This window comes from Mesocricetus auratus, unplaced genomic scaffold, assembly GCF_017639785.1.
Source record: "Mesocricetus auratus isolate SY011 unplaced genomic scaffold, BCM_Maur_2.0 Super-Scaffold_6730, whole genome shotgun sequence".
Classification (NCBI taxonomy): Eukaryota; Metazoa; Chordata; class Mammalia; order Rodentia; family Cricetidae; genus Mesocricetus; species Mesocricetus auratus.
The window spans coordinates 15,991,981-16,004,297 of record NW_024429184.1 but is presented as its reverse complement, the minus strand read 5'-3'; the positions used below and the strand labels follow the sequence as shown (position 1 = coordinate 16,004,297).

Genomic DNA, 12,317 nt, shown 5'->3' with positions numbered 1-12,317 from the left:
GTTCTGCTTACACTCATCATCTGTGTGCAATTTCGCCTTCAGTTTCTCCATCTTCTTTTCATCTCGCAACAGGGTCTTGTCTTTTCTTAAGGTCCCTGTTCCCTCGTCCTTTTTCTCTTCCATCAGCTCTCGAACCAGTGAATACTCATCATGGTTGGTGATACCTAGGGAAAGGGGACAGCTTGGTAACTCCTCAAGACAGAGTCGGAACCTCCTGACGCAGGTCTCTGCCCTCCTAAGAGCCCTTACCAATTCGGGCACAGATAGTCATGAGCATGTCAGTGACAGTCTTGGAGTCATCCACCATGATCGTCTTCACTGCTCCATCTAACATCCGGATCTTCAGGGGCCTCTGTTTCTTCCTGTACTCCATGGTGTCCTGTTGGAGCAGGGGAATGTATCAGGGCCTATTTACACTAGCTCCCTGTACATATCCAAGGAGAAGGAGAGTAGATTACTGGAAGGAGGACTATGGTGGCTTATCCGAAAGGAGGGCGTTTTGATGGCCTGTAACAGAAAGCCACATGGGCATGCTGGGGGCATGCTGGGGGCGTGCTGGCCTGGCATGTGCAAAGCCCAGGGTTGGGGGAAGGAACTGGAAGGAGGGAGGAAGAGGGAGAAGCAGCAGAGACCGATATAGCACTGGAAACAAGTGAGGAGGAGTGGTCACTGATGAAGACACTCACCCCATTCCGGAGCATGTAGTAGTCCAAAGCTTTCCCAGCTTCTAGCCATATACCTTTTTTGGGGTCATCATCTGACAGAAATAGTCCAAAGTCGCTGGCTGAAAGAGATGGTAGATCACCTTAGACTTACAAAAGCTCCACTGTGGCCAAACAGCTACATCGCTGCCTTTGTATCTTATTTTCCCCCGTGACCTTGGACGCAAAGAGGAAAAGGAACATTGGCGCACAGGCCTGAGAGGTGAGGAGACTTAGAACACAGTGGGCACACTGCTCAAGACCAAGCAATGGGGATCCCTGCCCCCACCACTTGGTAGTCAGACTCACGAGGGCCAGCCAAGGCCTCTGGGATCCGCTCACGAATCATGCGGCAGGCATCATACACCATGGTAGACGGCTCAAACTGCATGGTCTTCACCACGTTCCCAATACTGATCTTCAGCGAAAGTGCAACCATGGTGGCGGCTTCTGCTCTTCAGCCTGGCTATACCTGGCCCGTGGTATCAGAGCATTAGAATATATTCTCCCTGGAGTCCCCCAGACAGTCCCAGGGAGACGACTTTTAAGGGACTCAGTAAACAGAGCACCAAGTTGTTTTGTCCTATTTAATAATCTCAAAAGGTGAAAGATTACATATCAAATGGATGAGTCTTGACCATTTAAGACATCCTAGAGCGAGGCTGGTCTCTAGAGTACAATAGCAGGCCTGAAATATAGTGTCACCTGAGGACACTGTCCTGCATGCGCTGCTGGAATTTGTGCCTCTCTGGTTCCAAGTGCCTCGGCCTCTGTCCCTGCTCTCCTCTTTTCCCAACCCTGCCTCTGCCTTGTTTTTCCCTTTTCCTGGGTCAGTTTTTTCCCTTTTCTTTGTCTCCCGTTCTATCCTGGGATTTTCAGCGCACTGCCCTGACCCGTCACGTGACCTTCCCTCTCATAGCTTTTGCCGTCGTCTTGGAAAAACACATAATCCCAGGGGCTCCCAAATCCTGCAAGCAGTCTGTAGACTGCATTGTCAGAGACACCTACTGCTGTCCCTGTTCTCTTCCAACTGAATGGTGTATGTAGGGCCTCCCAAGGAGCTGTGCAGTCAAGGTGGAATTCTGACTCTCTGTCTACAGTCCCCAGAAATGACCTAGCCAGCATTTCTTGGAGAGGAGAAAGTTTCAAGGCAAGCAAAACAGAGCGCCCAGACCTTTAAACTCAGGCACTGATCCCTCTAAGTAACCATGTTGATATTGGAGTCTTACCCGGTTCCCTTGCACCCTCATCAAGGACTTCTCAGACTGTCCTCCACCTCACCCCGGTACCCAGACAATGCTTTCAGTGTAGCCCAGCACTGCAAGGCCAACTCCGCTGCTGCTTTAACTTCCACCACCACTTCTCGGGGCTAAAGAAGCCACTAAGAGCAGCAGGTTGCATACAGGCCTAGAGGGCAAGCCTGCCCAGCAGCTGCTGCTGTGGCCAATGTGGTATAGGCCTGGGGGCCTCTTAACCAAGAGGGAAGGGAAGGAAGGCAATGTCCCATTCCCCACCTGGCAAACTGCCAGTCCAAGGCGGTAAGCAGGAATGGAGGAGAGACTGGGAAACAGGTGGGTATCATGATACAGAAGACATTTGAGAACCAGGTTAAGTTAGGAAAGGGCAGAGGATAAAGAGATTGGGAAAGATAGAACAGGAGAGGGAAAGGCCTGATAAAAACCGGACACAGATTTAGGGAACACCTGCATCAATGACTAGGAGAAAGTTTCTATTTGTACAGTCCAGGATTGCAGAAGAAAAGCAGCTCTCCATCTTTACCCCAAATGAGAGGACCCTCCCAGCCCTCCCAGTCCCAACTCTCTGCCCCTCCTTATTCATCGGAAACCTTCCCCAGCAGTGGGTCAGACCTGGCTGTCAGAGAAGCAGGAGTCTGAGGAACCGGAGCAGGACTGACGGGACCCTCAGCCTAAGCTGAGGCTGCATGTATGCCTCTCTATCCTATTTCCTCCGGACATATGATACCCACTTCTTCCTCTGGTAAGACCCCGATAAGAGAGTTGAGTCATGCATGCCCTAACTTCCAGACTGGTTCTAAGTAGCTATCCACACAATTAATTGAGAGTGAAGGGAAGCCAAGGAATTGAACACTAAATTGAGACTAGTAGTAGCTAACAAGTTCCCTGAAACTATGAGCAGACGCTATCTACTTCCTGTCCTGATCTGAGAACCCTGGCCCCCCTTTTATCATGTTTTGTGAACAGCAACAACACCCCCTCCTTGTCGCCCTCCCAGAGAACTCCTCCTCCCTCAATACATTCCTGAGATGCATTCCAGAGGCGTTGGGCAATTGGAGGGGGGGAGTGGAGCACAGGAGGTCAAAACCCAGCAAGGAATGGAATGCAAGTATACTAGGGCTAAGGAATTTTGGGGTACATGGAGAATATCTTCAGTGCAGGTACCTACAAGTGGGAGCTACAGAAAGATAGGGAGGTGCAAAAGGGGACAAAGGGAGAGAGAGAGCTGAAGACAGAGTCAGAATGGAAGAGGGTTGGGGGAATAACACTCAGTCTGTTACCAAATTTGGCCTCTGAGTCCTCAACCGCTGGGAGGGGGAGGGGTTTGTGGGTGAGACTGACATATCCGGCCAGCCTCAGGCTGCTGGAGGCTCATTTAAGGCTGGACCGGGTAGCTGATGGGCTGACTTCCTCCAACACAGGTCTTCATATTCATACATGCATACTCATTCTTCACCAAGACACCTTAGCCTATACACACAACTCTTTCCCACAAAACTGCTTACGCTGTCTCTACACAGACCTTATCTGGGTCTCACAGCCTCTATAAAAGATCTATCTTCTGACAGGTAACACACACACACACACACACACACACACACACACACACACACACACACACACCTCCCTCACCAGTGCACCAGATCCTAATGCCCAGGTTCCCAACATCTCTCCTTCCATCATGCACACATTTTTTCCTCCATGCACTCTTCTGAGGGCCTGTTGTGGGAAGGCCCTGGGCCAAACTGTCAGTGGCTGGATAAGCTAAATACGGAGTTACAACAGAGGGCAGGATGTGAAGAGCCAAAATGTGTATGCTCGGGAAGGAGACCTGTTTAGATTAGGGAAGTGGGACCAAAAGGTATCCATGAAAGGTATCATTTGAAGTTAGGATTTTAAAAACATGCAGATATGAAAAGTAGTAGTGATGTGTCATTTATTGACTGTATGTTAATTGCATTGTATACATAATTTCAGTCAATCCTTACAACAACCCTGCAAGGTAGGTGTCATTACTTCCATTTTTACAGATTAGGAAAGCAAGGCTCAAGAATGTTAAATATTTTTCCAAAGTACTTGTCCAATTAATAAGTTGTGAAGCCAAGATCCGAACCCAGGTCTCTGTGACTCCAAAGCTCAAGCTCTCTCTCCTTTAGGTCAGTCGAAGATGAGTCAAAGGTAGCATCCCAGGCAGAGGCAATAGCGTTAGCAAAGGTGGAGGAGCAGGAAATCGTGGAGGAACATTCAGGAAAGTGAGTAGGCAAGCTGGCTGAAGCAGAGTACCTGCAGGGAGCAGCGGTGGGGAAGTCAGGGTTAGGACGGAAAGGCAGGAGCCGAGAGAAGAGTATGAGGAACCTGACTGACTGGAGGGAAGAAGAGGTCAAGGAACTCTGAGCAGGGACATCCCCAGAACTGGATTCTAGGGCAACTTTGGGCCCAGGTTAAGAGGAGACTGTGTTAGTACGAGAGATAATGAAGTCGGAGTTAAAGCTGTGGAGAGGAGGCTGCCATTCAAACTCCCAGAAACCTGAGCCCAAAGTCAGCCTCCTGTGACCAGTAGCCACTTGTTAACTAGACAGCTTCAGTTAAGCAATGCAACTAGGGAGAGGGATGGGGTTAGACTAGTACAGGAATGAGGCTGTGGGGAAGGGGTGTATGTGACAGTGAGGGATGACTGGGGAGGTGACGGGGGGGGGGGGGAGGGAGGTGACAGTGAGATGGGGAAGGACAAGAATGATTCCATGGATGGTGACTAAGCTGGGGATGACAGTATGAGGTTAGAGGCCAGGTCAGGAGTTTCGGAAGAGCTAGGGATGTGGTAGGAGGCTAATTTAGGCTGGGGTTGGGGCAGTGAAGGGGCACTGAAAGTGTCTAAGTAATGCTGCAGTTGGGGGAGGGGCAGCGTGGGGTAGAGCCAGTGGCTGAATCAGCCTGGGCAGGGGACAGTGCTGTGGTCAGTGGCAGGGTCAAGCTGGTAATGACATGGGGGTGTGGTCAGTGGCCTGGCTGGGCGTGGGATCAGTAAGACCCAGTTTCCTCTTTGGGTATCATTTCCTCTTTTCTGTTGGGGAGTGGGGGAAGGAGATGTTCAGCTGGACCTAGAAGTTAAAGGAGCCTCAGAAAGTAGGGGATACACAGCGAGGGCTGGGGGAGGGTTCCAGCAGTTGACCAGGTGGTATGCAGACACGAGAAAGTGGTTTACGATGAGGGCAGACACAGAAACTAAAGTAGCCTGTGAGGATGAAGAGATGGGGAAAGAGGATGGCAAATAACAGTTAAGATGTACAACACGGAGAGCTAAAGGCAGGAAAGTGTCCACACGAAGCAGAAAGGGGGTGCAACGCAGGGCCGGGGACACGAGGCTGGAGGGCAGTGTGGGGAAGGAGCTGTATGCTCAAACTGTCAGAGCTGCGTTCAAACAGTGCTTCCTAGGGCAGCTTCCCCCTCAGCCACTGGCCTCCTCGGGCCTAGTCTCCCCCACTTAGGACTGGACCTGTCTGACTCCTGGGGCTCTTTCCACCTCCCCCCTGGTAAACAGCACAGCCCAGAAATCCCTGCCCCCCAGTGATGGTGGCCACAGGAAGTCTCGGGCTCAGGCAGTAGAATAAGGAAAGTGGGGTCCCAGACCTCAGCAGTCCTGCTGAAGCCCAGGACTGTGTCCTGAAGTTAGCCTGTGTCTCTGGGTGATTACACAGGCATAAGGGACCTCACCATAAAACAAATCAGCTACTTGCTATCAACGTCCCCCGTTTTCACCTGTTTAACTTAGCTCCAAACCTCAACCCTAATGCTGCCACCAATTCCTAACATTAATCCTGACTTTGTTTCCTAATTCCCTATATTTTGACATTCATCTCTTTCATAGCAGACACCTATAGTAATTCAGCTTTTATTTTTAGACCTAAATCCCTTGACTTTTACCCTAAATACTAACCCCTAATCCTAAAGATCATTTTTTACTTGCTTCCTAATTCACCGTTTCACTGTTTATTCTTAATACTAAGCATGACAGTGGCCTTTAGTCCCTAAACGGGCTTCTAAATCAATTCTTCTTGTTGATCCTTAACCTGAATCTGTACCCTGATTCATGCTGATCATTCCAGAAAACAAAATAATGACCTCAATCTAAATGTCACCTACACGAAACAGACTTGACTCAAGCAGCTAATGCTTAAAATTTAGTCCAGCTTCAAAACTACTGAAGTGATCCTTACTTCCTAAACCCGACCGCACCTAATCCCAAATTCACCCAAGGCTTCCCTAACCACATACTCACTATCTGCTCACACCAAAAGCCATCCCCGCCCAGCGCTCACTGCCACCCCACTCCTCACCCTCCCCCAAACCTAGTCGAGACAGAGCACAGCCTGCTCCCACGAAAGGGGCCTTCCTCTCGCAACATGGCTAGCTCAATTCGAAACCCAAACGAAACGCACTGGACGCTGACCTCCCCAACAGGACCGGACACAGGATATGCAGGAGGATCGGGGGCCCCGCCCGCCGCTTCCCGGGCTGGCCTGGTCCTGCAGCCCCACCTAGAAGCTCCGGCCCGGCCCGCCTGGCCTACCTGCGCTGCCCGGCTCTGTGCCCCGCCCGCCGGCCCGCTACCCGCTCGTTCTCCGAGTTGCTCTGGGGCTCCGGCCTCGCCCTCCCTTCGACACTCGCGTCCACTTCCGTCCTGGAAACGTCTCCCACCCGCCGGCGGCGCCCTGGGCCCGCGCTCTATGGTCGCAGAGACTTCAGGAAGCTGCTCTAGCCGTAGGTCTCGATGCTCGCAAAGCCTGGCTGCCCCTCCCCGGCAGGAAGCGAGGGTGCGGCGCGCTGGAGAGAACGCTCGAACCAAGCTGGTGTTCCCTTTTAGACTAGTAGTCTTCCTTTTCCCTAGCTCGCGGCGAAGGTGGAGCCGGGTCCCTAGAATCCCCGCCCTGGGGTGTGGGAAGCTGCGGGGACGCCCTACAATTTGCATAGCCCCCGGGACGTGGCGCAGCACACGAGCCACTTCCGAGTTGGAAGGAACTCCAAGTCCCAGGATGCCACGGGGCTATGTGCGTCACTTCCGTTGTGTTGGAAGCTGAGCAGAACAGAAGCTGGGAGGTGGCTGTGGTTTAGTGTGACCACAGGCTTTCAGCCTTGTGGGCCCGAGTAGAGTGACTAAGGTAAGTCGAGCCAATTTGACAGTTAGACCGAGGGGTCGAGCCGAAGGTTCGGAAGGTTCGGAGATTGCATCTGCGTACAGGGATTTCTATCCGTAGATATCCCAAATGGATCCTGCTGGTCAGGACCTTCTAGCTTTGGATCCTGGTGACCAGGACCTGCTGAGCTTCCTGCTAGAGGAAAGCGGAGATTTGTGGGCTGCGACCGAGCGGGACGTGGAGGCTCCGCTGGACTTGGAGCCGCCGCCTTCCGAGGTGGGTGGGCGTTCTGAGCGGGGAAGCTAAGCGACGTCGGTGAGACCCAAGGGTGCAGAGATAAACCAAGGCCTGTGAATTTATTAGAACTCCGTGCAAGCACTGAGCGACTGGGAGGTGGAGGGTTTACTGAGCTCTTTGCTCAGTCCCTCGGCGTCGCTGGATGTTCTCGGCTCCTCCATCGCTTCCATCCGTCACGATCACAGCTACGCCCTCCCACGGGAGCATGTTGCCATAGATCTAGGTGAGTGTTAGGTTAATGGGGGAGGAAAGAGCTCACTGGCCTAGCTAGCCCCACTTTCGCTTTTGCAGATATTGGGAGCTTTGAAAAGGAGGGGTTCCGCGTGACTCCGGTGAGTGTGGGGGCAACAGCTACAGAGCAGGTACTGGACGTGATTTTTCAGGGTTATCTCACCTTTCTGGGCTGGGGCCAAGGCTTCCCTGTTCTGCTCCCACATCCCCATGCAACTTTTGCTGTCCACTGTTTCCTCCAACCCTAGGAAACTCCTAGGCTGATACTGACTGAGGAAGAAAAAAGGCTCTTGGAGAAGGAGGGGCTTAGTCTGCCCTCAGCATGGCCTCTCACTAAGGTAGGGTTCCCGTTGGTGAAGCAAAAGCTGGAGGGGCAGCCTGGCCCTTTCCAGCATTGGGAGGCAGAGGCAGGTGGATCTCTGAGTTTCAGGATAGCCAAGACTGCACAGAGAAACCCTGTCTCAAAAACAACAACAACAACAACAACAAAAAAAACAAAAAACCTGGAGGGGAATTACATGACCCAAGTAGGCAAATTCTGTTTATTTCATGTCAATAACTTGAAAAGGACTGAGGTCAGAATCTAAGCGCGCTTGCTGCTAGTGACAAGCTGGGTATATAGATAATAGGCTGGTTCGAGGGCAGTTCCTGACCCTGTAGGGCTTACGTAAATTGTGGTGTTCCTTTCAAAATTACCAGTGTGTGGCTTTGGAAAAGGCCCTTGCTGTCAGGCCTGACCTGGTAATCTATCCCCAGGACCTACATGATAGAAAGAGAGAACTGACCCCTACAGGTGTTCTGATCTCCAAACAAGCCCACACCCACATACAAAAGGATAATTTTTAAATGTCAGCTAACATGAGAGTAGAGCCCTGAGAAGGGCTGCAAATGGAGGGCTTTACAGATTGCATTGCGGTCATGCACTGCAGCCCTTGCTCGTGGTAGAGATGTTTGATATCAACCTGGACACTTGGGAGGGCCTAGGCCCTGCCCTGAATGAAATGACGGACTCTGGAGATCCCCCATGGAGGGCCTCACCTTCCCTGGGGAGCAGTGTGGGGATTGGGTGGGGGGTTGGCGGGGCTGGTGAGGGGGCAGGAGAGGGAGCTGGGACTGACATGTGAAACAAGCTTGTTTCTAATCTAAATCAATCAATCAGTCTATCTATATACACATAAAGAAATGTTTGAGAGGCTGAGCCAGCCTAACAGTAACAGTTGTCAAAGCTGGGCTCTCACTCTGGATGCAGAGGCAGAAAGGCCCTCATGAGTTCAAAGTTACTTCCCGAGTGCTGGACTCACAGGCATACACTAACTACTACATCTAGCTTTTATGACAAGCATTTTTGTGTCATTTGCCTTTTTAATGTTTTCATGGCATCTTTTGTTATGTAGATGTTTAATTATTTAGGGCAGGAGAATCAGGAGTTCTAAGGCCAGACTTAGCGTCATGCCAAGTTTAGGCAAGCCTGGGCTACATGAGACACTGTCTCCTGTTCCTCCACCACCATTACAAGATGAATGAGCAGGAAGGAAAATAGAATTTGAAAATTATCAATAGTGGTGCAGTCCCTAGTACAGTAACTGTCTTTTCCTCCTTTACACTGGCCGGACCATACTTAATCCCCCCCCCCGTTGCGGTTTGAATAATACCTCATGCATGCTTGTCAAGTGCTCTAACTCTGAGCTATATCCCCCAGCCCTGTTTGTTGAGACAGGGTCTTATAAGCCCAGGCTGGGCTGGCCTCAGACTATGTAGTGGGCAAGGAATGCGTTTGAACTGAATCTCCTGCTTTTAAGTCCTGAAGACTAGATTACAAGTGAATGACATCATTCTTGGCTAGTGCCCAGGATATATCAGAGAATATGAGAGTTAACACTTTATTCAGTTTCAATTTCTGAAAAAAAGTTTTTAAGTGCTTTAAAATAAGGATATATTCTACATAGCCCCAAAGATTCTAGGTAAATCTTTCAGATAGAAATTATAAGCAAATTGATGTTGACAGATTTTTGTTGCTGTTACCTAAAACTTAGTCTTAGGTATAGACTGGCCTCAAACTCTAGTCAAGGATGGTCTTGAAGTCCTAATCTCCCTCTCCTTCCCAAGTGCGGAGATTACAGGCATGTGCTACCACACCTAGCTTAGGAGGAATTTTCTTTTAATTAACTAAATTAGAGGCTGGAAAGATGGCCTCAGTGGTTTAGAGCACTTTCTACTCTTTCACAAGGCCCAAGTTCAAGTTCCAGCATCCATATGACAGCTCACAACTGTCTGTGACTCCAGTCCCAGGAGATCTGACTCCCTCTTCTGACCTATGTGGGCACCAGGCAGACACATTATACACAGACATACATATAGGCAAAACACCCATCCACATAAAAGCAATATCAAAAAATAGTCTGGCTTTTGAGTATTCAACACCTGGTCTAGTCCTTGGAGACATTCACACAGAAGGTGAATGTCTACTATCAAAGAAGCTGTAGGAGAAACTAAGGTTGAACTTAGCTACCTTCCAGCACACCTACGTAATACAATATATAAGGGTATATAAAATAATACACCTTGGATGACCTTTTCCCATCTTCTTTTAGGTCGAGGAACAGGTTCTAAAACGAGTACGGAGAAAGATTCGAAACAAGAGAGCGGCTCAAGAAAGCCGCAAGAAGAAGAAGGTGTATGTAGGAGGGCTGGAGAGCAGGTAGGGAAGGGTGTATGTCGGAGGGCTGGAGAGCAGGTAGGGAAAGGGTGTATGTAGGAGGGCTGGAGAGCAGGTAGGAAGGGTGTATGTCGGAGGGCTGGAGAGCAGGTAGGGAAGGGTGTATGTCGGAGGGCTGGAGAGCAGGTAGGGAAGGGTGTATGTAGGAGGGCTGGAGAGCAGGTAGGGAAGGGTGTATGTAGGAGGGCTGGAGAGCAGGTGGGGAAGGGTGTATGTAGGAGGGCTGGAGAGCAGGTAGGGAAGGGGAACATGGGAAAGAAGTTGGAAGCCTTCAGCTTTTGAAGGGAAGACGCAGGCAATATTTTAATATCCATGTTATCCTCCAGGGTCTTGAAATACACAGCCCAGAATCAGGAGCTGCAGAACAAAATACAAATTCTAGAGAAACAGAATCTGTAAGCAACCTCTAGTCATTAATTTTTAAAGTCTTTTTAATGATTTTATTTTTTATTTTGTGTGCATTGGTGTTTTGACTGCACGTATGTCTGTGTGAGTGTGTCAGGTTCTCTAAAATTGGAGTCACAGACAGTTGTGAGCTGCCACGTGGGTGCTGGGAATTGAACCTGGGTCCTCTGAAAGAGCAGTCAGTGCTCTTAACCACTGAGCCATCGCTCCAGCCCCGTCATTAATTTCTTACTGCTTTTTCACTCTTCCCACTGTTCCCCACTTGACTTCTAACTGGATAGCTCCTAAAGGCAGAAATCTGTGGTTGGCCTTTAGCAGGTCTCAAGCTCAGAGTAATGGGAAGTGAATGTACAAGTAGCTAAGAAGAGATTAAGTACCAAGACAAAGGGGAAGTTAGGAAAGACTGAATGGAGGCAGTCAGCATCAGAGCAGTTGCTTAGCGGGGTGGGACTGAGTGGGGAGGGCAGGTGGAAAGAATACAGTGTTTGTGTTTCTGTTGGCCCAGAGAGAGAACACAGTACCTGCTGAGGGTTACATGCATACTTGATCAGGTATTAAGAGAATTCTGGAAGGTATTTGCAAAGGAACTTTAGTCAAGGCAGGGAAGTTTTTATTTTTGTTTCAGTAAGGAGCTACAGGTACTTGTCCACAAAGAAGTCATTTGGGGGACAATGGCAAGGGCATTAAGAGATTGGATCCACTGCACCAGTGGAGAGAGCATCTTAAATGGGGCGGGGGTGGTGGTGGTGGGAGTTTGATTGTGACTTGCTGCTAGACCAGGGCATGCTGACCATTGTTTCCTGTCTTCCCTTAGGTCCCTTCTAGGTCAACTGAGGAAACTTCAGGCCATGGTTATTGAGATAGCAAACAAAACCAGCAGCGGCAGCACGTGTGTTCTGGTGAGGATGGGATGAGAGATCATTCTCTTGGCGGAGACGGGGTGTGTGACAGAGCCCTTCATCTCTCTTTTTCCTGTGTTCTAGGTCCTACTGTTTTCTTTCTGCCTTCTTCTTGTGCCTGCTATGTACTCCTCTGACACAAGGGGGAGTGTGCCAGCTGAGTATGTTGGTAAGAGGCTGAGGACATTTGAGGCACGGTCTGTGGTAAAGAGTGGCTCCTGTCTTGTCACTTGACAAGTCTTTGTCTCTTCAGTGTTGCACCGTCAGCTTCGTGCCCTCCCCAGTGAGGACCATCATCAGGCAAAGCTGAAGGACAGCACAGACCAGCTGCTGGGTAGCTCAGAGCAGATGTTCCAGGCCTCCAGCAACGCTTCCTGCCTCCTACACCACATGCCTCAGGCAGAGCCACCCCTGCACGGGACACTCCGTGATCTTTCCTCAGAGACCCCCTTCTCAGGCCCCAACCATCCCCTGCAGGCAAATCTTTCAAAGAAAGGAGGGTGGCTGCCTACCCACAGCCCTTCTGTCGTCTTACTGGGCAGGTATTTATGTTAGATTTGAGATGCGGGCACCCTCAGCCTGAGGACTCCTGTCTGAATTTAAATAAAATGGAATGGAGAAAGAGCGGGCCTCCACTCCTGTGCCCTACCAGGGTGCCTGGGAGCTCAAACACACCACAC

The 12,317-nt window shown here is 50.3% G+C and overlaps 2 protein-coding genes across 3 annotated transcripts in view; one reads left to right on the top strand and one right to left on the bottom strand.

Annotated features, from left to right (window-relative positions):
- Positions 1-6,653, bottom strand: part of Tln1 (talin 1) — a 30,596-nt gene extending 23,943 nt beyond the window's left edge. The window contains exons 1-5 of the mRNA XM_005078789.4: positions 6,525-6,653; positions 1,011-1,173; positions 687-784; positions 250-379; positions 12-164 (exon numbers count right to left, since the gene is read on the bottom strand). Of these exons, the coding sequence (XP_005078846.1) occupies positions 12-164; positions 250-379; positions 687-784; positions 1,011-1,140 (511 nt within the window). The 5' untranslated portion in view covers positions 1,141-1,173; positions 6,525-6,653. The remainder of the gene's footprint in view (positions 1-11; positions 165-249; positions 380-686; positions 785-1,010; positions 1,174-6,524) is intronic.
- A 390-nt stretch (positions 6,654-7,043) lies between these two features.
- On the top strand, positions 7,044-12,316 carry Creb3 (cAMP responsive element binding protein 3). Of its 2 annotated transcripts, none has more exons than XM_021232247.2 (9): positions 7,044-7,365; positions 7,453-7,609; positions 7,678-7,718; positions 7,866-7,955; positions 10,209-10,315; positions 10,660-10,728; positions 11,553-11,637; positions 11,722-11,806; positions 11,891-12,316. In XM_021232247.2, the coding sequence occupies exons 1-9, from the start codon at positions 7,219-7,221 to the stop codon at positions 12,190-12,192; spliced, it is 1,083 nt and encodes a 360-aa protein (XP_021087906.1). In that variant the 5' UTR covers positions 7,044-7,218; the 3' UTR covers positions 12,193-12,316. The 2 variants fall into 2 exon arrangements, with proteins under 2 accessions (XP_021087906.1, XP_021087905.1); XM_021232246.2 differs by having other exon boundaries at positions 7,678-7,748.
- The last annotated feature ends 1 nt before the right edge of the window (position 12,317 follows it).